We start from the raw sequence: 23,204 nt of genomic DNA on the forward strand, positions 1-23,204 counted from the left end.
AACGGACCGACATGCAGAAACAACGGTCAGACATGCGGTCGGACATGCGGTCGGACATGCGGTCGGACATGCGCTGCTCCCGTGCTTGCGGTTAGGGTTTGAGGTTTGAGGTTGTCAGTCGGGCCAATACTATGATCCTGTACCCAAAGTAATCACAGATTGAAGCTTTAACCTTTGCTTGTATGAAATATCGCAGACCATTAGGATTTGATGCTTTTATTTGACCACTTCAAATGCTCAAATCTTAAAATAGTAACCAAAAATAGCCAATCTACACGACGCATTGTGCGACACGTTGTGAGCACTATTTTCAAAAGAAAATCTTGAAAAAAGAAACAAAAAAACATTTTGAATATTTATTTTAACACAAAATCTGGTACGGGGGGGGGGGGGTCATTGTTTGGCACAACATATATTTTTTGATGGGGTGTTCGTGGATGAATAGGCCTACATATTCATTTGGGGGTCATTGACATGAAAATGTTTGAGAACCACTGGTTTAAACAACATTAGGAAACAAGTCCAAATAAGCAACTGCACTTTAGAAACAAGACAAAAAAAAGAAGAAGCAAAAAACGCAAACAACTTCACAGAAAAAACAAGCCCAAGTCCACTTATAATAGTAAGCAGACATGGCAACACTGGCTGGGTCATGGGAACGTGCTGTGTAGTAATCCTGCTGATTTAACAAACACGCCTCGTGCAAACAACCATTATTCGCAGTGCCCTTTCTCTGCGCTAAGCTTCAAGTCTCCTTTCCCGGAGAGTAAGAATATTGTCGAGGCAACATACACGGTATCATGGATCCACCGGCCTAATCAATCATCCCCGAACCCACTTAGTGTGCAGGATATCAATGGTTATCCTCTTGTCTTTGGCGGTGCGATCAATCCCCGAGAGAGAGGGAGATGGTGGTCAAGGAGAGGAGGCCAGTCTCCTTGGAGGGCAAGGGGATAAAGGATATCGTCATCTCGGTCGGTCGGGTGGAAACCTCATGTCCAAAAAGGTCATTTTTCAGCAGTGGTGGAAAAAGTAGGCCTACAATTTCTTCATCAATAACGTCCTGTTTCATATTTGAAAAAGACCACAGGGGTTGAAACGTCACATCTGCTGATGTTTGCCGTAAATACAACATAGTATCTAGCCCCTCATCTAGTTTTTCATGATTCTGTTTTTGCTGTTTGGCAAAATATTTGAAGGAGATATATTATGTCTAAAGAAATATTTTTAAAATAGCTGATCAACAAGCTCACAACGTGACGCGATGCGACAAATAGCCAAAATTTAAATAGTGCTGAGGTGGTTAATGTGTGTTTTGCAATAATAACCAAAATCTCCAAATAAGTATAGTAACTAAATGTAGCCTATAATAATTGTAGTAGAGTACAAGTACAATATTTGCCTCTGAGATTTAATGGAGTAGAAGTAAAAGTATTGAACATTGGAAACACTCCAGTAAAGTAGAAATACCTCAAAATGTTACTTGCGCTGCGTTTCAAGCTTAATTATGAAAAAAACCCACAAAAATGGTAGAATATGGAGATAAGAGCTAAGTGGTGGTAGATATTCATCAATTACCAAGGGGTCACCTCACATAGAGCACAATTGGGTAAACGATCCAGGGATCGGGAAAGTCCGTAGAGAATATACCTGTGAAGCAGGCGTTGCAGTTGGCCAGGTTGTGCTGTGTCAACACAACGAGCGAGAAGTGGACATGCAGTTGGCGCTATGCTGGAGTCAAAAGAGCCAGAAATAGAGCTGCAAAATCATCCATCATCCACACTTGGTGGTGAGAACTGGTGTGTGACTGCTGTTCAGGGGGTCGTGGTCAACAAGGTCTATGACAACAAGCCCAAGAGCACAGGTGTAAGTAAGTACATTTACTCAAGTACTGTACTTAAGTACAACTTTGAGGTATCTTTATACTTTACTGAAGTATTTCCAATTTTCATTACTTTTACTTCTGTTCCACTACATCTCAGAGGTAAATATTGTACTTTTACTCCACTAAAATTACTTGAAAACTTTAGTTACTAGTTACTTTGTAGATTATGTATTATTACAAGTCTATTACTAAATATAGTATACAGATAGCTGCATATTATGCAGTAATATGGAAAAGTTAAGAATAGATTTAAGAATGATTCAAGAATAGAACTTTGCATTATGTAAATCATTTGATAATTGCATTGGAGAATGTGTATAGCAGGATATTGTAGTTATTTCTCTTCTTGTTGTTGCTTTTTACCTACTTTTCTACCCATTTCTACCCACACTGTTCTGTGTGTCATTGACTCACAAATATTCAAGGATCATGCATTCTTTTTTTTAAATATGTGTTTATTTCTGCCTTTATTGATAGTTTCAAGTGAAGGTAGGCAGGAAGGAGGGAGGGAGGAAGAGATGGGGATTGAGACTTTTCATCGCCAATATCAATAAAATAATGAAGTAGAGACAAGGACTGACCACTTTAAACCTGCCATCGCTGTTTTGCTGTACGCTATTGTAGACTAAAGCAAAAGAACAGGAAGGGACCGAAGACAGATATTCCTCCAGTGTGTATAAATAGAGCGTTTTTTCGACGGTGGCAACAGAACAGACACATTCCTCTAGTTTGCTACTGGGCGTGTCCATCTATCTGCCAATCAGGGCTGAGTGTCCATCCCATGGGAGTGGGGGGGGGGGGGGGGGGGGGGCAGTTGGGGCATGCATGGATTAAAGAAAAATTAAATCTCACAATTGAATATTTTTTTGTGAGACAGTGTGTACACACTAGCACCGTTTAGCACAATATATTATGTAAAATAACGTGTCATGTAATATTGTTCCAACCACCGATTGAGGCTTTAACCGTAATGGAAGATGCTTCTAAACATATTGCTAGTTACTCAAATAAATAATAATGCTTCCATATAGATAAGACATGCTGGCTTTTATGGAACCCAAATGACTGAACTTGAATCCATGGGCATGTCCAGTTCATACCACTGGGACATTCTGGGACGGCGGATGAGGGCTAGTAGGGGTGGTGGTGGTAGCGGGGGGGGGGGGGGCTGGATGGAAAGGGTGGAGAGGAGAAGGGGAGGAGGGGGGGGGGGGGGGGAGCTGCAGATGTGAGAGCGCAGATAAGAGCGCGGAGAGGCAATCGGAACCCTGGGATAATGGCTTCCTGTTTGAATGTGGACTGTTTGTCACGTTGCGGCGGCTTTGAACGCCGACTTGTTTATCTGCCCGGGTATACTAGTGTGGGGGAGGTGAGAGAGAGAGAGAGAGAGAGAGAGAGAGAGAGAGAGAGATATTTGTGGAGTGAGACAGAGAAAGATAGGTGCGCATCAATGATGGAGCGAGAGTAACAAAGGTTGAGAGAGAGAAGCTATAAAAGCAGAGACGAAAAGTGAAAGACAAAAAACGGGCAAAGACAATTTAAGCTCTTAAATAAAACCTTTCTAAAAGCATTTGTAATACTTTGGGACAATGATTCAGTGACTTCATCTGCATGGGACTTGTCTGTGACACCCTCAAAGCCAGCCAGCCACACAGGGGCCGGTTCTGACAGGAAGCGGGAAACATTAAACAGGAAGTTGTCTGGGAGCAGCGGGAGGGGAGAACATGCAGCCACAGACGCAGCGCTTAAATAATAATAATCATACCGTTCCACTTCAAAGACACCGGCCGAGTTTCAACTCGTTCACACATTTCAACATTATGCGCTGGCGTTATGGGGCCTTGCAAGCATAAGACACTATTGTGACAACGTAATCACATTGCAGCGAGCTCCCTGAGCCGTGTTCTCAGATTAGGGAGATTTCTCGAGGCGTGCAATCGTTTCCGGTGCCGTCTAAATGGTCTCTCAGATAAGCTTTAAAAAAAAAACTAAGCTCACTTCACAATGTAATTTGCACAGGAGATACTTTGAGGCAATTGCCTTATGAAATTGCATAGAGGGTGACAGTGTACCACAAGCCAGGCGGAACCCAATTACTCGAAAAACAAATGGCGAGTCCGCCCTACGGTTACAGGCGTTTTGAAAACGGGGAATACACACGAATATCACATACACTGTAGCCTACACAGTCAAAAACTGCAGGGTGACTAGAGGAAAGGGGGGGGGGCGATGATGTCTCATCCATCGTAGTTCTTTCCTAGATCTATGCAACATGTTTTTTTTCTTGAGCATGTTAGGGTCACATCTGTATGCTGCAACTATAGTGGCCCAGAGAGAGAGGGAGAGAGAGAGAGAGAGAGAGAGAGAGAGAGAGAGAGAAATGTGAAATGTCTGTGTGCCTCCGGCAACAGGGCCAGAGATCTCAGCTGGACTGATCAGTTCACGCTTCACACGCTGGGAACAAGGCAACCTGATGGAGCTCATGGCCTGAGGACACGTGTGGAAATCTGCTGCTTGGACTGAATCCCGCCACAGGCTGTCTCACTCTCAGCTTTTGCCTATACTACGGAAACACCATTAAAGGTGGATAGGTTCCCTACAAAGGAGAGAACAAAAGAGGCTCTAAAGGTAGCTCTCCGCCGCACCGACGTTGGCGGCGGTAAGTGTTGAATAGGCAGGCGGTGGGTACACTGTCGTGTCGGGTCGCAAGTTGGCGAAGCGTCGATACCTTCAGAGCCTCGTTTGAACCGTCGGATAGCAGCAGCCGAACAAATAATTAGCAGTACCCTGCCCCTTTTTTTCTTCCTTCTAATTATTTGTTCGGCCCAAAAACATTGTTTATTGTCGTGATTTGTCAACTCGGCTGTTGGCTTTGTCCGAGGCTTACAGGTTTTTAAATAAATACTTTTTGAAACGTCTATGGAAAAGTGAATGGGAAATTCTCTTCCGGTGCCCTCGCATGGGGCGGGACTGCAATGCTCTATGGTTTGTGCAAAATAGTAACGGATACAGGAGGCGGAATTAAATTCAAATCATGTTTCTGGTTGGCTGACAGACTGTCAGTTATCATAGTTAGTTCTGATTGGTGGGAACTCGAGGGGAAATAATATACGCCGGCAATTTATAGCTCATAGCTCAGCGCTACGAGCTTGTAGGTCTGTTATTCTTTTTTAATCGTGAAAATGTGGCCCAAATGTTTGAATATATTCTTTCAGAGCGTTTGTTTTTAGCTCAAATCTTTGCTTCTGGGAGGTCCCTGGAACAACATATTTACAGATGGGGGTCGGCGGCCAAATACATATAATTCTAGGGGTCCTTGACATTAAATAGTTTGAGAACCACTGACATAGAAACATACGCCAACGCAGGGAAACTGGAAGTACCCTCACTAAAAACGCCGGGACAACGCTCCACACGTCCCAAACTCTTCTCCCTTCTGGCTCCAAAACTGTGGAATGCACTTCCCATTGCAGTCAGAACTGCAGCATCACTCCCAATCTTCCGCCGTAGCCTGAAAACCCACCTTTTCAGACTCCATCATGGCCCATAGCACTTACCCTAACCCCTTAGATAGCATTTCTGTTGGCTTAGATAGCATTTGACACAGACTTATAGCATGTTATGTAGACAGCACTATAATTGTATTGTATATAGTCATAGCATATGTATAGCATAGTAGTGAATATGTATAGTTTATTATGTATAGTGTATGTATAGTTTCATCATATAGATATTCCACTGTTACCTTCTTAGCTTACGCATGTTTCATGATAAATGCTTTTATGTGATGTATTCCCATGCTTTTGTTCTTGCTTAAATGTAAGTCGCTCTGGATTAAGAGCGTCTGCTAAATGCCTAAATTGTAAATTGTAATAGAGTTTTTCCGAAAACTGTCAGAATTTAGAAGGCATTTGTAGAATCGTTCTCAGGTCAAAATGGGTTAACAGAAGAGGGAGTTGAAGAAACTGATAATGTGGTTAAGATGTTTTGAGACACAGGGGGAGGAGGAGGCAGGGTACTAAACCCTGCAATGAAAAGTGACAGCAGGACTTTTTGCACACATCACAGGTCCCGTGAATGGGGGTTGACAAAATAAAACACTGGCGGCGGTGGTGGAAGAATGAATAAATTAATACCTGGCGATCAATCTGCCACAAAAAACATTTAAGAACGTCAGTCACATTTCTTTAGATTTTTACAAATCCGTCATTATGTAACAAAGAACATGCAAGCCCCCCTAGGACATCCTTCCTAGAAAATATTCTTACACAACCTGTGCCAGAAAGATTTATTTATCTATGAATGTTTTGATATAAGTTCAAACCACTCCACTGATCATATTCGAAGGCAGTGGAAGATTGACTTGGAATGTCAGATAAAAGACAACAACAATTATAGGAAATACATGTCGTGTACATTCAACAAGTACACTCATCTAAACTGGACTAAAATAGACAAAGTAACGAAGAGTATAGACGGTAAACTCTTAGACGGTCGGATGAGGAAAATCACGCAGGCAGAGAGATGAGCTGAATATCCATCGATGTATTTATTTGCAGTAAGTCAGACAAAGACAGAGGGCTTTCCGCGGCCCTCGAGTTGAGCCGCGGAGCCCAGGGCACATGACCGTACGGTCACACTGCCCCCAACAAGACTAACTCAACATTGTATTTACAGACATATATATAGTTTACATCAAACAGTTGAGTTCTGGGAGGGGTTGGGATTTAACATAAAGATCAACAACGTGCATAGGAATAGCAGATGGCTGCTACGTGTGTTTTGATTCACACCTGAGAGAAGCTTCAAAGGAGTAATGAACAATGCAGAGTACTTGACTGAGTGATTGCTTTCAAACTTGCAGACAGACAGACTAGACAATCAACTTAGAGTTGATTATAGCATGCTATAGTACAGAATTATCGAGTCCAGATACGACATTCCCCCCTTGACCATCACCATGATGATGGTCACATAAAAATATGGAACAATAATTCTATTACACCCCCCTTGACCCAATCACATGTACTATACTAAACATTAGGAAAGAAACAACAGAACGTTCCACTTTAAAAGTTCCCAAAAAATAATTCCAGGCATCATGCATATATGAAAATTGACATTTGCACTTCACAATTAACTGACATTTAAACACACCACAACTTTGTCTTACCCTGTGTTTCAGTTTTAAACACACAAGCTTTTTCAGACACGCTCAATAATCCATTTATATTTTGAAACTATTTCCCTTCAAAAGTTTGATCTTGATGACAGCACGCTGCAATTACATTATCCCAGTACCCACCTTTAAGGGCCTGGGTAAATGACGAATCGACCTATGCTACTACTGTTTACTCACTCACGTCCAAAGGTCCAAGTTATCTCGATATTAACAGCAAAATCTCGCACATCGCTGGCAACTAACTGCCTTTTCATAGTTGACTATATTCGCACACTAAATTTCATACGAGAAAACCATAATTAGCTCTATTAATACCAAGACGAATTACATACTGACGCGTATTGATAGGACCGCTATCGTCCGCCTGACACAGCCACATACAATTGTTTCATTAAAGCTTACCATTATTTAATCATTTCCAAGACACCATAGGCTCTTTAATCAACTTTTTTAACTAATTTAAACTTCGACAAAACACATATCAACACATGCCTATTATATGTTGAATAAACTTATACATTACACAAACGTTTTGAATACAGATAGGACTGTTGAAACTCTTCCATCTGTTATAAATGAACTCTTTCTAGTGTCGCAAAACATTGTCTCTTAACTTGTTTAATATCTATTATTCGTTTGAGAAAAAATCAATCTACTTTAAGAACGGTCACTGCTCAAAAATGAAGCGATAACCCAATATCATGCTACTTTTTCATCAGAGTTACTTTCAGTCCCACACGTATTACTACAGTGAAGTAATAGACTAATCCTATTTTGACCGCTATTTTCACTTTGACTACTCTAGCCCACATTTCCGACACAGAAACTGTCCATACTGTATTTTAAATCTTCTCAAATATAATTTCCCTTCTAAACATGTGACGTAGGTAGCCTACCTTTCGTGGTCAAACTGAGAACTGCATCATGTTATGAAGAAAACCTTGTTGCAATGTTTTGTCCGCGCACTGCCCTCACGTGTCCATTGTCCTTTCATGTCCCGTCCAACACACAGTCACACTCCCCCCTTCCAGACATTTATGTGAATATGAAATATCACACAATGACTGGAAAGAAAAAATATGAGCGCTCGTGTAGCTACGGGTCGATCGAAACGCAACATAGTGAGCTTGCTCTGCTCGGTTTGAAGAATGAAAGATCAACAAAAAACGTTTTCTCCGCTCGCGATCGCTGATGAGATGAATCGCGCCGTGCCGTCCTCTCGCCGCATGCCGTCATGAAAGCTCTCGGCCGCCGCTTGGTCGGAGACCCCCCTCGGTGGAAGACTCACTCGTTGAAGGGCCCTTGTAGAACGCCTCCCTCCTCGCCGTTGCTTGCTTGCCGTGAAGAGACGCATCCGCCCGCCGCTTGTAGTGTCGCTTTCCCCCGCATGGGAACTCCGCCGCGTCCCGCCGATTTGTGGAGATCCGCAGGTCGCCCGTCGTTGCGCTGTAGAGGCGCTTTCTCCCGCTGCTGCATGGCGTGTCTGGAGAGCCGCTCCCTTCGCTACGTCGCCGTCCATGTCGGAGAGCACCGCAAGTGCCGTTGGTCCCCGCATCTCTTTGTTCCGCCGTTCGCCGAAAAAATAAAATTCAAAACTCAACGCCAACTTGTCCAAATTGTCCAGTGGTCCACGGTTCGTTTTACCTGGAATGGAAAACCATCCCAAAAGCAGTTTTTTCAGGCTCCAACTTGTCGTGTAAATTCAACAAGTACACTCATCTAAACTGGACTAAAATAGACAAAGTAACGAAGAGTATAGACGGTAAACTCTTAGACGGTCGGATGAGGAAAATCACGCAGGCAGAGAGATGAGCTGAATATCCATCGATGTATTTATTTGCAGTAAGTCAGACAAAGACAGAGGGCTTCCCGCGGCCCTTGAGTTGAGCCGCGGAGCCCAGGGCACATGACCGTACGGTCACACTGCCCCCAACAAGACCAACTCAACATTGTATTTACAGACATATATATAGTTTACATCAAACAGTTGAGTTCTGGGAGGGGTTGGGATTTAACATAAAGATCAACAACGTGCATAGGAATAGCAGATGGCTGCTACGTGTGTTTTGATTCACACCTGAGAGAAGCTTCAAAGGAGTAATGAACAATGCAGAGTACTTGACTGAGTGATTGCTTTCAAACTTGCAGACAGACAGACTAGACAATCAACTTAGAGTTGATTATAGCATGCTATAGTACAGAATTATCGAGTCCAGATACGACATTCCCCCCTTGACCATTACCATGATGATGGTCACATAAAAATATGGAACAATAATTCTATTACACCCCCCTTGACCCAATCACATGACATACTAAACATAAGAAAAGGAACAACAGAAAGTGACACTTTAAAAGTTCCCAAAAATAATTCCCTGCACATTCATGCATATCCGATAATTGACATTTGCACTTCACAATTAACTGACATTTAAACACACCACAACTTTGTCTTACCCTGTGTTTCAGTTTTAAACACACAAGCTTTTTCAGACACGCTCAATAATCCATTTATATTTTGAAACTATTTCCCTTCAAAAGTTTGATCTTGATGACAGCACGCTGCAATTACATTATCCCAGTACCCACCTTTAAGGGCCTGGGTAAATGACGAATCGACCTATGCTACTACTGTTTACTCACTCACGTCCAAAGGTCCAAGTTATCTCGATATTAACAGCAAAATCTCGCACATCGCTGGCAACTAACTGCCTTTTCATAGTTGACTATATTCGCACACTAAATTTCATACGAGAAAACCATAATTAGCTCTATTAATACCAAGACGAATTACATACTGACGCGTATTGATAGGACCGCTATCGTCCGCCTGACACAGCCACATACAATTGTTTCATTAAAGCTTACCATTATTTAATCATTTCCAAGACACCATAGGCTCTTTAATCAACTTTTTTAACTAATTTAAACTTCGACAAAACACATATCAACACATGCCTATTATATGTTGAATAAACTTATACATTACACAAACGTTTTGAATACAGATAGGACTGTTGAAACTCTTCCATCTGTTATAAATGAACTCTTTCTAGTGTCGCAAAACATTGTCTCTTAACTTGTTTAATATCTATTATTCGTTTGAGAAAAAATCAATCTACTTTAAGAACGGTCACTGCTCAAAAATGAAGCGATAACCCAATATCATGCTACTTTTTCATCAGAGTTACTTTCAGTCCCACACGTATTACTACAGTGAAGTAATAGACTAATCCTATTTTGACCGCTATTTTCACTTTGACTACTCTAGCCCACATTTCCGACACAGAAACTGTCCATACTGTATTTTAAATCTTCTCAAATATAATTTCCCTTCTAAACATGTGACGTAGGTAGCCTACCTTTCGTGGTCAAACTGAGAACTGCATCATGTTATGAAGAAAACCTTGTTGCAATGTTTTGTCCGCGCACTGCCCTCACGTGTCCATTGTCCTTTCATGTCCCGTCCAACACACAGTCACACTCCCCCCACATACACTTACTATTTTGAGTTGCAATAATGATAGAGAAAGACCAACATTTTACACAGACTCCATTATACACCTCTACTGAGAAGCAAGCTTGGTCTCAGCTCTCCTAACTGTAATAAATGTGACACAGAAGTTGGTAAATATGCACATATGCTTTGGAAATGTACAAAGATACAGGTGTTTTGGAATGAGGTGAAGAATGAGCTGGACACCTTGACCAGACACAACGCCAAATTGGTTGGAATACTCTTATACATAGCGAGAAAGACTATACTCAAGCTTTGGATTCATAGAGACGTTCCTACACTGGATGATTGGTACAAGGAGGTAATGACTGTGGTTCCTTTGGAGAAACTGACTTATCTCCTCCGTGATAATATGGAAGAGTTCACGAAGGTATGGGAACCAGTCTTAGATACAGTGGACCCTTCTAGACTGCGCTTCAATGTACCTTATTGAACGGTAGTGAATAACAAAGACTCTGGTGACCTGTAATATACAATCATGTCAAGACTGTGGTGTACTCATTTTGTCTTTTTTTTGTGTGTGTTTGTTTGTTTTTTGTCTGTGCATTGTAATGTCCGTATTGTGGTACTCTGTGTTGTTTTCCTATGTAATGTTGAAAAAAGAAAAATGTGTGGTTCTATATACATTGAATTGTGATTGAACGGTTGTGAAATTTCAGAGCCTCAATAAAAAAACATTGAAAAAAAAAAGAACATCAGCCCGGAGCCCTGTGGTGTCATTTCAGTGGCCCCTCGAGGCATTGCATACGAGACACAGTTATCATCAGCCTGTTTAGTGTAGCACCCAGTGGGGGACTCTATAGACTAGAGTGTGACCCACACCGGCGTGTTCCGTTATTTATTCAACTGATATTCAGAGGTGGAGTGCTGCTCCTCAGAGTGACACTCTGTTGGCCTCGGAATGTAAAGCCATGTCCAGACTCAGTCATAATGGAATGATGGTGCTGTAACAGGGAGGGGTACGATCGCTGTCGCTGATCATCGGCCTCCTGCACCGCTGTTGATTTTGTCGACTAAAGCTATGACGAAAAATGACCTTTTACTGATATTATGGGGCTCCTGATATTATCGGATGATATTTGCATAATTTCTGAAAATATCGATTTATCGGTTTAAATGTATTGGTTTAAAATAATTTCTCCCGAATTTATGATAGTGTTTATTTTTATTTGGAAACCCCTACATTTATGAATGCATCTGGTGGGGCATCAAATCACAATAAAATTAGGTGACAATGTGTCAATTTCACAACTGCATATATTGGTTGATATCGGTATCGGAAATTAGGAGTTGGACTATATCGGGATATCGGTAAAAAAAAACATTGGACATCCCTAATTTCAGATGACTAAAATGCGACTAAAACTAAAGGAAATATTCAAAAGACCCTGACTAAAAGTAAATGTGCTCTGCTGTTAGAATCAACAGTGCTCCTGTACCAGGGCAGTACTCACTCAGCAGCTGACAGCGCAGGGCCTGCAGGCTTGTCTTCATGGTATCATATGGTCCGGATCCTCCTCCACAGTGCTCATGGCTCTCTGGAAGTGAGAGAGAGAGAGAGAGGTTTTATACCAACTGAATGCACTGGTGGAAAAGTATCTTTTTGACACAAATATTCTCTTCTGGGAATGCATTCTTTTGTAGAATCGGCCTCAGGTCCTAATGGGTTAATTGCTTTGAATTGAATTAAATTGAATAATTGAAGAGAGAGAGCGAGAGAGAGAGAGAGAGAGAGAGAGAGAGAGATCAGGTGAAACTGTACTCAGGTATCACAATCAAGTCCTGTTTGCAGTGGGATATCGCTATCACACATGCTGTGATTGTGTGAGGGCATGCTAAGGTCCTCCAGGGTCAAAACTGGGTTAACGTTAACAAGGGTAGTTAAAACAGTTTCCGTGCCGGGAATGGATTACTCCAGGTTACTGTCGCTGCCAACCACGCTAATCCAGACTTTTGTTTTATGTGTTTAATCCGCTGTATTGTTATAAATAAAAAGAAAATCCGTCTTCGTCGCGGAGAAAGATACTAGATGCATTTGTTTTGATGATGAAACCGGAAATCGTCACATGCTGTGGGCTGCTAGGGCTTCTGGGAAATTGAGGCCAATGCAAACGAATGGGGTTCAACGCCTCATGGAGGAGGGTCCTGTGCTGCGTCTTCCGGGTGTACCAAGATGGCGGGTGGTGCGATCTCATAACAAACGGAGGAAGCTTTTTTCGCTCGATTTTCGCGGATTAAAAGCCCAAATAATTCAGCGTATGCTCTAAAGGTAATACAACAATCTCGGCAGTGAAGGGGGGTTGATTAAAATGCGGGTTAAGCGTATAAAACAGTCAAACTGTTTGAGTCACAGTTTAAGTCAGTGTAGATTCTTTCCATTAAGTTTTAGTCATATTTTTAGTCAATTGGCAGGGCTTGATGGCAGATTTTACACTGGGTTGCATGCTGAAAATGAGGTTGTAGATATGCTATTTTCAGAGTAAACACCGGAGTGCAACCAAACATAAAATGATAAAGTTCTACTGGATCACTTCTTCACTAGTCCCTCCCTATAACATTTTTGCCTATATTCTTTTAGTCTTAGTTTTAGTCACCTTAATAAGTTGACCCTTAGTTTTTATTTCGTTTTTGACATAGTTTTAGTTGACGGAACTGACAATGGTTTAACTCTTGCAGCCCTGTGGTACACCAGTAGTTCCCAAACTGGGGGGTGGGACCCCCAGGTGGATCCCCAAATCTTTTTGTGGTAAATGTCTTTTTTTTTTAACCACAATCAATCAAGCACTTCAAGCCTATAGCGGAACATTAGCCAAAAAAAGAGAGCAAAGTGTCCAGCGGTAGATCTGTAGTGGCCGATTACTACTTCCGGTTCACTGGGGTGACATTGTGGGGTTTTCAAAATAGAACAACACAATTTTATACAATTATGTACTGGGGGCTTCATCTCTCTCTCTCTCTCAGCTAAGGGGTCCTTCCTTGGCCTGAAAAACCCCCTGACTTATACCATAAATACTTTTTTGACTGGGGTCCCTCAAGTTTTCCAACATGTTGTAAGCTTGTAGATCTGCTATTTTCGCTGAAAGATCCCCCCAGCATATGGACACTACTAGGGTTCGTTCGTGTGGTTAACAAACAAATTAGGGTCTCAACAATGGTCTGTGGTAAATGGCCATTAGGCTTTAAATCATCATTGACATGTGTCAGATCAGCCATGGTCAGTGAAACCAATTACACAGCGTTAAACATTGACCAGTGAAGGACCTGGACTCACATAGTCACTGCTCAGTGTGTCTGTCACAGACAGATAGTGGCCAGCACTGTTGCCAGAGTCTGTGAGAGAAATAAGAAACCAGGTCCAGGAAATTCAAGCCCAAAACAAGCGGCTATTATAGGCCACATGAGCACCTTAAACCTACTTTATACATCAGTTATCTTTTTTTAACCAGTGGTTAAAAAAGGATAACTGATGGAAGCAAGCCCTAATAAACAACTATACTACCCCCAAAGAACACAGCCCACAACTACCAATATTTACAAGCGTCTTTACAGAAACAGAAGCCAAAAGTCGCTTATAATAAGCAGACATGGCAACACTGGTGGCCAGCTAAATGAAAAGACTCCACACACACACACACACACACACACACACACACACACACACACACACACACATGCGCGCGCAATTACAATACTCGCAACGTCCGTATCGGTGGATACCAGTGTATAATTTAAACAAATCTAGGAAAGTGGTTCTCAAAGTGGACTCCAGGGACTATCTGGGTTCCTTGAGGTGGTTCCAAATGGACCCTTACAGGTCTGTAACTCTGAGAGTGTACAAATGGAAACAAATGGACCTACCCTCTAAGACCCAGCGTTGCTTTTTAGCAACAATTTTATTTTATTTAATTACTAAATTATTATTTTTATTTTATTTTTTATTTTTCACCTAAACGTCATCAGTGATGTTCATTGCAATGCCATTTCAATGCCATTGGTCATGATATTTGCATATAAATACCCCCCACAGAGGCTGAAATTCACACAAATAAAAAATGTCTGAACATTTTTTAACCTATGACTTTTGACCTTTAACCCTAATAAAAGTAGGTAAAATAATTGTAATATATGTTTTTTTGTGATCATTAGAATGTCTAGAACATGTTTTATTAATTATTGTGAAAGATATCCCCAAAATGTAAATTATTAATTTATTATATTATTATATAATTATTAGAAATTTTGCATCAAACTTTTATTTTTTATTTTTTTTAACATATTTTTTAGTCTTAGTCCTAGTAGTTCAAAGTAGTAGTAAGGTAAATTTTTTGCAAGTAGAAATTAATGTGGGTGTTAGAGGGTTATTAAGGGGCCATTTGGTTCCTTGTGTACACACTACATAACTGGGGAAAAAACTTGATCTAGGAATAAATAAAAAGTCCATGAATTAAAGTGAAGCTCCACGTTAGTAAAATAATAATAATGGAATTATTACAGTAGTGCAACATCAACTGAAGCTAGTTTGACGCCCCACATGCTACTTAAAGCATAATGAAACTTTGAAAATGTTGCCTTATTTTGGATGATAATGGTAATGTCTTGGCCCTTTGGATAAATGCACTTTGGATAGAATCACTGGTAAACAACATTAGAGAACAAGCCCAAATGTAAGCAACTCCACTTTGAAAACAAGCCCAAAACCCCACAACTAACCATATTGACGAGCAACTTTACAAAAACAACTAGCCTGACCATGCAGCCCCTTCCACTATTCAACAGGTGAATAACCACTACTAACCCGATGAATCACCACTACGACTCCATACCATTACCAACTCCACAGAACCTGAAGCCTACGTTTTTCTTCTGTCACGACAATGTTAAAAGTCAGGCTTTACTCTGCCTGCCTGCCTGACTGTGGTTCAGTATCATCTTGTTCTTGCCCTAATGAGCACCACTGCAGGGCAAGATAAGAGCCACGACACAGTGATTACACAACAAGGCCAGGTTCACGCACGCATGGGACCACCTGGGGACCCCCTCATTATTTAGGTTGAAAAGGTTGATAACCACTGGCATATAGAGCAGAGGAGGAAAGGGGGAAAGACAAGGAGGTGACAGTGGAGAAAGGAAAGGAGGAGTGGACACTATATGATTCATCCTCGATTCATTTGGGCCTGTTATCTCCCATCAGCCGCAGGCTCCTATCTTCTGTTTGTTCTCTAGTGAGAAAGAGGAGCAATCTTAGAAGATGAAGGCAGTCATCATAGAGCCATCAGGCAGGTCAGAGTGAGCTACTCTTAGACTATATATGAATAGAAACGGCACCAGATTTCTCCTCCCATCCACTTGCATTAAGTTGCTCAAAAGTGCATTCTGGAATGGATTGGGCCAAATCGTGAACGCGCTGTGCCGTTGACTATCATTGCATGCGTTCACGTATGAAACAGCGTTCACATGTCATCATGTACGTGCGCAATGATAGTCAACGGACCAGAATTGGCCCAGCCCTGCAATACCAAATTCGGCCACTATGTCCATTTCGCCTCAGGGTTTCCTCTGGGTGCCGTCTCTATTATATTATACTCTAAGGAGCTACTAAGCTCCAGCCCTTTCCAATCTTCAATACTTTTACTTCTACTCCACTACACCTCAGAGGCAATTATTGTACCTTTTCCTCAAAAAACATACATTAACCACTTCAACCCTATATATATATATAACACTGTACTTTGATTATTTGAAAACACACATGGACGCACGCACGCACGCACGCACGCACGCACGCACGCACGCATGCACGCACGCACGCACGGCCATTTTGGCCAAACTAAGAATAAACCAGTGACTCCATGTAGCAGCGACAGAAAGATACATGATTTTCAAAGCCATGTTTCTCTAGTAAAGAGAAACAAGTCTTCAAGGGTGCAACACTCACAACGCAGTACACAACGAACACACACAGAGACCAGGGTCATGCGTCGCCATGGCGACTCTAATAGGACATTACTACATTCATACCCCTTCTTGAGATCAGGAGGGTCGTCTCTCGAACAGAGTGAAAAGCACAAAACAAGAAGATAGAGAGAGGGATGGAACAACGGGCCAACAAAGCTACTCCCCGCAGAGTGTGGATATTCAATTTAGCTAATAATATACCGCATATCCCTCGAGTCCCTTTGTGACGGGGGGGACGGGACGGGACGGGACGGGGGTTTGTTGACAGGGCCTCAGTACACCCAGGCTAAAGATAGTAAGATGCCAGCTTTGACTTAAGACCGGTGTTGACACATTCTGTGAGAGAAATAACCAAATACGTCTAGTAGGAAAACAAGCCCACATGCAGCACTTTAAACCTACAGTATATGCTTTCCATCGGCTATTTGAAGATAGCCAATCTACAAACTCACAACGTGTCACGATGTGACTTGTTGTGGATCTGCTATTTTCAAACAAATCGTGGGAAAAAAAGATAAAACTATTTAACAACACACACTTCTGGTATACAGCAGTCCCTGGCACGACATGTGTTCAGATTGGGATACATGCACGGACAATTACATATTAATTGGGGCTCCTTGACATGAACATGTTTGAGGGCCACTGGTTTAAAGAACATTTCGGAAGCAAGCTCAAATAAGCAACTATATACACTTTGGAAACCAGTCCAAAAAACCTCAACCTGCAACTACGAATATTTACAAGCGGCTTTACAGAAAAACAAGCTCAAAGTCGCTTATGATAAGTGGACATGCCAACGCTGCTTAAGACTGAGCCTTAGGATGGTGCGTAGTCTGGAGGGCGGGCAGGGTGGGGTTGGTGACGGGGCGGGAGGGAGGGAGGGAGAAACAGGGACAAACAAACATACAGTAGTTCGGAAGGCCAAGGTCAGCCGAGACGGCACAGTGAAATAAATAAAGCTGTCATTCCAGTGCTCCCCGTGGCCACTGGTCCAGTGGGGGAGAAACAACAATGCTATTAAATTTGGACTTCCCTCTATTCTTACTGCCGCGCTTAAGAGGGGCGGCTGACGGCGGAGGCTGGCACTCTGCCCAACAGAGGTGGCAGAAAGAAAGAGAGAGGTTCTCCATAACAACATAACAGGAGGAGGAAGAGGAGGGATGTGTGGGAGTCAAGAGGAAGGTGTTGTCGTGCTCTCAATGAGAGCCGATAAGGATGCATGGTGTCTAATCACAAGTGTCTTCTCTTAGTGCCAGCTGGTGTTTACAGAGATAAAACGTTCTCACGCCTTCAGGTATTTTTTCGAAAAGGACCATTTTCTATCTGTGAATTTCACCAAATATAACCGATTTTACAATGAAATCTGTATTTTTCAGCAGGCGACACGTAAGTTATATAAGCATAACTAAATGAGAAAAATAAGTTGCGCATCAGCAATGGTAAACCCAAATCCAGTATACATAAAAAAATAGGAATGAAAACAATTCCAAAAACGTAGCACATCCAAAAATGTATTAGTTATATAATCATCATAAACTACTGTGAACAATACTGTGCTGTCTCTATTATAATTGGCAGCAGACAATGTTACTTTTACTTAAACCCATAGAGTATTGAGTGACACGCTTATTGTATCATGAAGACATTATGCCTTGATTTTGTGAACATAATAATAATAGTTCCAGCTACGGGATCAATTCCTCGAGATCTCCGTATAAGTGTGTGTGCATGTGTGTGCGTGCGTGCATATGGACGTGTGTCCATGCACATTCGGAGATGAGAGTGGCGTTGCAGAGAGGTCAAAATGTGAAAGCTGTGTCTCTGAATAAATTGGACAGCCGTTGGAGGACTAATAATAAAGGTTGGCAAACAGAAAAAGTTAAAAAGAGAGAAACAAACAGAAAAACACACATTTGTTGAGCCTTCTCTTCAACGACAGCCAGTTTGTTATTGCGAACGCAGTGATTGCGAACGCAGTGAGCACTAACTATGAGAGCCTGGTCTGTCTGTCTGTGTGTCTGTGTGTGTGTCTGTCTGTCCCGCTGTGACACCACCCGCCCGCCACCAGAGGGCACAGCTGTATCACACAAAACACACGCACGCACGCACTCACACACACACACACACACACACACACACACACACACACACACACACACACACACACACACACACACACACACACACACACACACACACACACACACAAATACACACACACACACAACTTAACTTAAAAAAAAACTTAACTTAAAAAAAAACTTAACTTAAAAAAAACCTTTAAAAACACTTAACTTCAAAAAACTTAACTTAAAAATAAAGTTAAGTTTTTTTGTGTTTTTTTAAGATTTTATTTTTAAGTTAAGTTTTTTGAAGTTAAGTGTTTTTAAAGTTTTTTTTTAAGTTACGTTTTTTTTTAAGTTACGTTTTTTTTTAAGTTAAGTTGTGTGTGTGTGTATTTGTGTGTGTGTGTGTGTGTGTGTGTGTGTGTGTGTGTGTGTGTGTGTGTGTGTGTGTGTGTGTGTGTGTGAGTGCGTGCGTGCGTGTGTTTTGTGTGATACAGCTGTGCCCTCTGGTGGCGGGCGGGTGGTGTCACAGCGGGACAGACAGACACACACACAGACACACACACAGACAGACAGACCAGGCTCTCATAGTTAGTGCTCACTGCGTTTGCAAAAACACAAAAAAACTTAACTTAAAAAAAACTTTAAAAACACTTAACTTCAAAAAACTTAACTTAAAAATAAAATCTTAAAAAAACACAAAAAAGAGAACTTTAAAAAGAAAACCTTAAAATAAGTATGTCATTTATTCTAATTGTTGTTATTGCCATTTACGAGCTGCGTTCGCTTCCCGCGTTTGCGCGTCTTACTTGTAGCCTACTGAAGGGAAACATTGCCCTGATAGTAAAATATACTTTATATACCAGTAAGACACCCTGAGTGCGAGTGCACATGCACGCATCCGCCTGGGTGACGGCAGACGGAAGACTGCTGGGCGAGCACTATAGGACTTTGGCATGGGGGGTCAGATCAACATATGGAATGAATTCTGTACTGGAGCAGATGTAGAATACGCACATCGACAGGCTGGGTGCTGGACTAAATAAACTTCAGTAGGTATTGGATGGAGCCCGCACACCACTGAATTCTGTACTGGCCATATATGGAGCGTATCTTGAGTGTACAGGGTTTGTTGAGGTCAGATCAACATGTATGGCATGTCAGAACAGGAAGGACGGGTGGGGATGGATCAACATAATTATGGAATGTCAGGACAGGTCAGCTCCATGTAGGTTTGAGTTGCTGGCCGGCTCCATATACTGTATGCAGATCTATAGGTTATGATCCAGTCTTCTCCATGTATGGTTATCCCTTAGATGAGGTCAGTGCCGTGATCTTCATATATGGAGATGACCATATATGGAGGTGTGATGCCACGAGGCGTGACCATATATGGAGGTGTGACTAACGGACAGGAGATGCAGGTTTTCATAGTAAATGCGACCTATGGCAATTCTTTTAGTATTCTATGTTTATGACAGAGAGATGAAACCAGAGATCAGAGCACAACAAGACAGGGTTGTTCCTTCCTCGTGTCAAAGGAGTACATCTGTAATTTGTTCTGATATGATGTTTCGAGCCATATCTCACTCTCTCGGCTTTACCCTCGCAGTGCAAAGACCGAAGACCCACAAGAAATTCCCACAGCGAGGGCGTCCATTTTGTCTTTGAAGCTTATATTCACACCCTTTGATAGGAATCACAGGTTGATAATGATAACACATGGGGCTCATGCTCTGGCTGGCTCTGGCTTTGTTCAACGTGTTTCCATCCTGTGCTTTTGTTTAGGGAGACGCCCCTGTGAATGTCTATGACTCAGGAGTGTGTTTGTTTGTCATGTTTATTTCGAATATGCCAATAAAACAGACACAATTCCTTGCATTTCGCATCACAAAGAAAAACAATTAAAATAAATAGTTAAAATATAGAAATAAAAGGATAAATAAAAAAGAAAGAAATCTAAGCATATCCAAAAAGGAGTGAGAAGAAGGAAAAACGTATAACTGAAATTACTCGCTGGATTTTGTGCTAATTAAGCTGCTTCTCTGCCTTACGTTGTAAACAGGCTTTTCTTTTCGCAGATAAGTAAGCCTGGGACCGAGGCTAGTCTATGACAGGGTTGCAACTGTGTAGCAATCATGCCAATGGGAGTCCTATATTAAAATTGATTAATGGGAGGGCAGCGGGCAGGTGGATGGGCATATACTGACAAGGACCGACAGATACAGATATCTATGGGCATAAAAGGGACACAGCCAGGTACTGTAGACAGACAGAAGCAGACATCTCCATACATGGGCACAAAAGCGACATAGACAAACGAGTACAATAGACCTGTATACTCTACTCTGACAAAGCCCCTCTGACTCAGGCATATTGATCGGCTATATCGACATAGGTGTGAGAGCCCACGTAGCGGCCCAAACCGTTACTAATACATATTCACCGTGAGGGAAAACAAAACAGCAAAGGCCTTTTCATACTCTAGGTTTCGGTGATACGGTGACTTAGTAAAAACAAAAGAGACGTGTTTGGGTGAGCGGTGAGTCGCATATATCACCGCGGCGTGACGTCATGTTGTAGTTTGTGGTCACCTTATCACCTAAAACTGGAGTATATGAATTTAGTGTTTCTCTCAAAAACCGGGGTGACTCTCAATTATATCATCAGAATAAGTCGGCCATATTTGCTGAGCCACTGTGCTGTGTGTGAGGGAGGGAGGCGGTGCTCTCTGGCCCCTGGAAGGCTAACACCCTCCCGGCCAACAGCCAGGATGACTTACTGCTGCTGAGTCACGCATCAGGCTGAGCGGGCTCATCCATCAGCACCACTGTCTGTCTGCCATGCCCACTGTCTAACCAAACCCCCCACCGTCCTCCTCACACAGGAACATATTGGCCCATTAAAAGGACATTAGACTCCCAGCGTGGCGCTCGCCGCTGCCTCCGCCGTATAGCGGCGGTGGGGTGGACCGTGGGAGGGAGGGGCAGTAAAGCCACGCGCCGAGACGCCTCTCTCAGTTACATAACTACCAGGGGCGTTGGTCATTATGAACAGCACACACAGGGTGTTTTTGTGTCCTTCTAAAAGGCATAAACTAGAAATAAATAAACTATTTGGCTGATGAGGCACAGTGTCATTTTTACGGTCTGTCAGACATTGCTGACAAAAATGGCAGATCTACAAGCTCACAACCTGTTGCAGTTTGATGCGAGGACAGCGCCTCACGTTGTGAGAACTTGTGACCCGTTGTGAGCTTGTAGATCGGCTATATTTGGCAAGGTTTGGTGGTTTGTCTTATACTAAGTATATATAGAGCGTTTTTTAAGTGGTTAAACTGAAGTGACATTGACAAATTCCAATTCTTACAATTATTCTGCGGCAGCCCTGGACTTGCGTGCCACGGCACCCACTTTGAGAAACCCTGCACTACTGGTATTCATCCCGTTATGAAAATATAGTTCATCTCAAGCCAGCCAGACACTCAGTACTGAACATTTCTCAGTGAGCAGTAGGCTGTCAGTTCACATTCGCGTTTCCACCCACTCACTTCTGGGGACTCTGGGAGAAGCAGAAGCGTGTGTTACAGATAATACAATTGCTCATAGTCAATTATAAAGGACAGGAGCATGGATTAGTATGTGAGTGGGCACCTACTTGTCATGTCCGTGTCCATGTTTGCAATGTCCAGATAAGAGTGTGTGTGTGTGTGTGTGTGTGTGTGTGTGTGTGTGTGTCATGTGCCTGACCCCGTGACCCCCATGCGTCACAACGATTTTCATGGTGGACTGTGGATCTCACACTGGTGGTGAGCTGCAGTGCACTCACACAATTTAACTAACATGATGGCAAAACAAGTTTGTCACTGATGAAAACTAAATAAAGACAAATTTATGATGACTATAAACTATAACTAAATATACTGACAATTTCCTCAACAAATCCAAACTAGACTGTTAGGGAGGGACTAGTGGAGAAGAGATCCGGTAGAACTGAAAGACAAGTCATTTTATGTTCTGAAAATAGTAGATTTACAAGCTCACAACAGCGACGTGTTGTGAGCTCGCAGATCGGCTATTTTGAGCATGCAAATCCGCGTCTCTTCTTCTGGCACGCCAGTCGTGCAATTGCTTCCTCTTCATGCACAAATAATAATGCATTCCTATAGGAAAACCAGCGCACTACATTTGATGCTTTCATACATTTGATATTCACCGTACAGTTTTACTCTCACCATGCGTGCATGCGCGCGCGCACGCGCACACACACACACACACACACACACACACACACACACACACACACACACACACACACACACACACACACACACACACACACACACACACACACACACACACACACACACACACACACACACACACACACACACACACACACACACACACACACACCTCTATTATACTGAGTAGAGTGCAACACAGAGCACCTGCAGTTGTCATGTTCAAGTGAGGCTGCCGTGGCCCTCGACAGCGCACAGCCCCATTTATACTATGTTGAGTGCCGGTGTCACGTTGTGTTTAAAAGTAGCAGACCCGCGAGCTCTCAACGTGGCGCGGATGCAGCGTGTCGTGA

The 23,204-nt window shown here is 42.4% G+C and overlaps 1 protein-coding gene across 3 annotated transcripts in view; it reads right to left on the minus strand.

Moving 5' to 3' along the window:
- The window catches only part of tmem108 (transmembrane protein 108), a 69,770-nt gene that overhangs the window by 20,519 nt on the left and 26,047 nt on the right, over positions 1–23,204 (minus strand). For all 3 annotated transcript variants that reach the window (XM_083778352.1, XM_083778350.1, XM_083778351.1), the window contains one exon: positions 12,039–12,122. In XM_083778352.1, coding sequence (XP_083634478.1) covers positions 12,039–12,078 — 40 coding nt within the window. In that variant the 5' untranslated portion in view covers positions 12,079–12,122. The remainder of the gene's footprint in view (positions 1–12,038; positions 12,123–23,204) is intronic.

Source organism: Protomyctophum parallelum, assembly GCF_964188405.1.
Source record: "Protomyctophum parallelum genome assembly, chromosome: 12".
NCBI classification, from domain to species: Eukaryota; Metazoa; Chordata; class Actinopteri; order Myctophiformes; family Myctophidae; genus Protomyctophum; species Protomyctophum parallelum.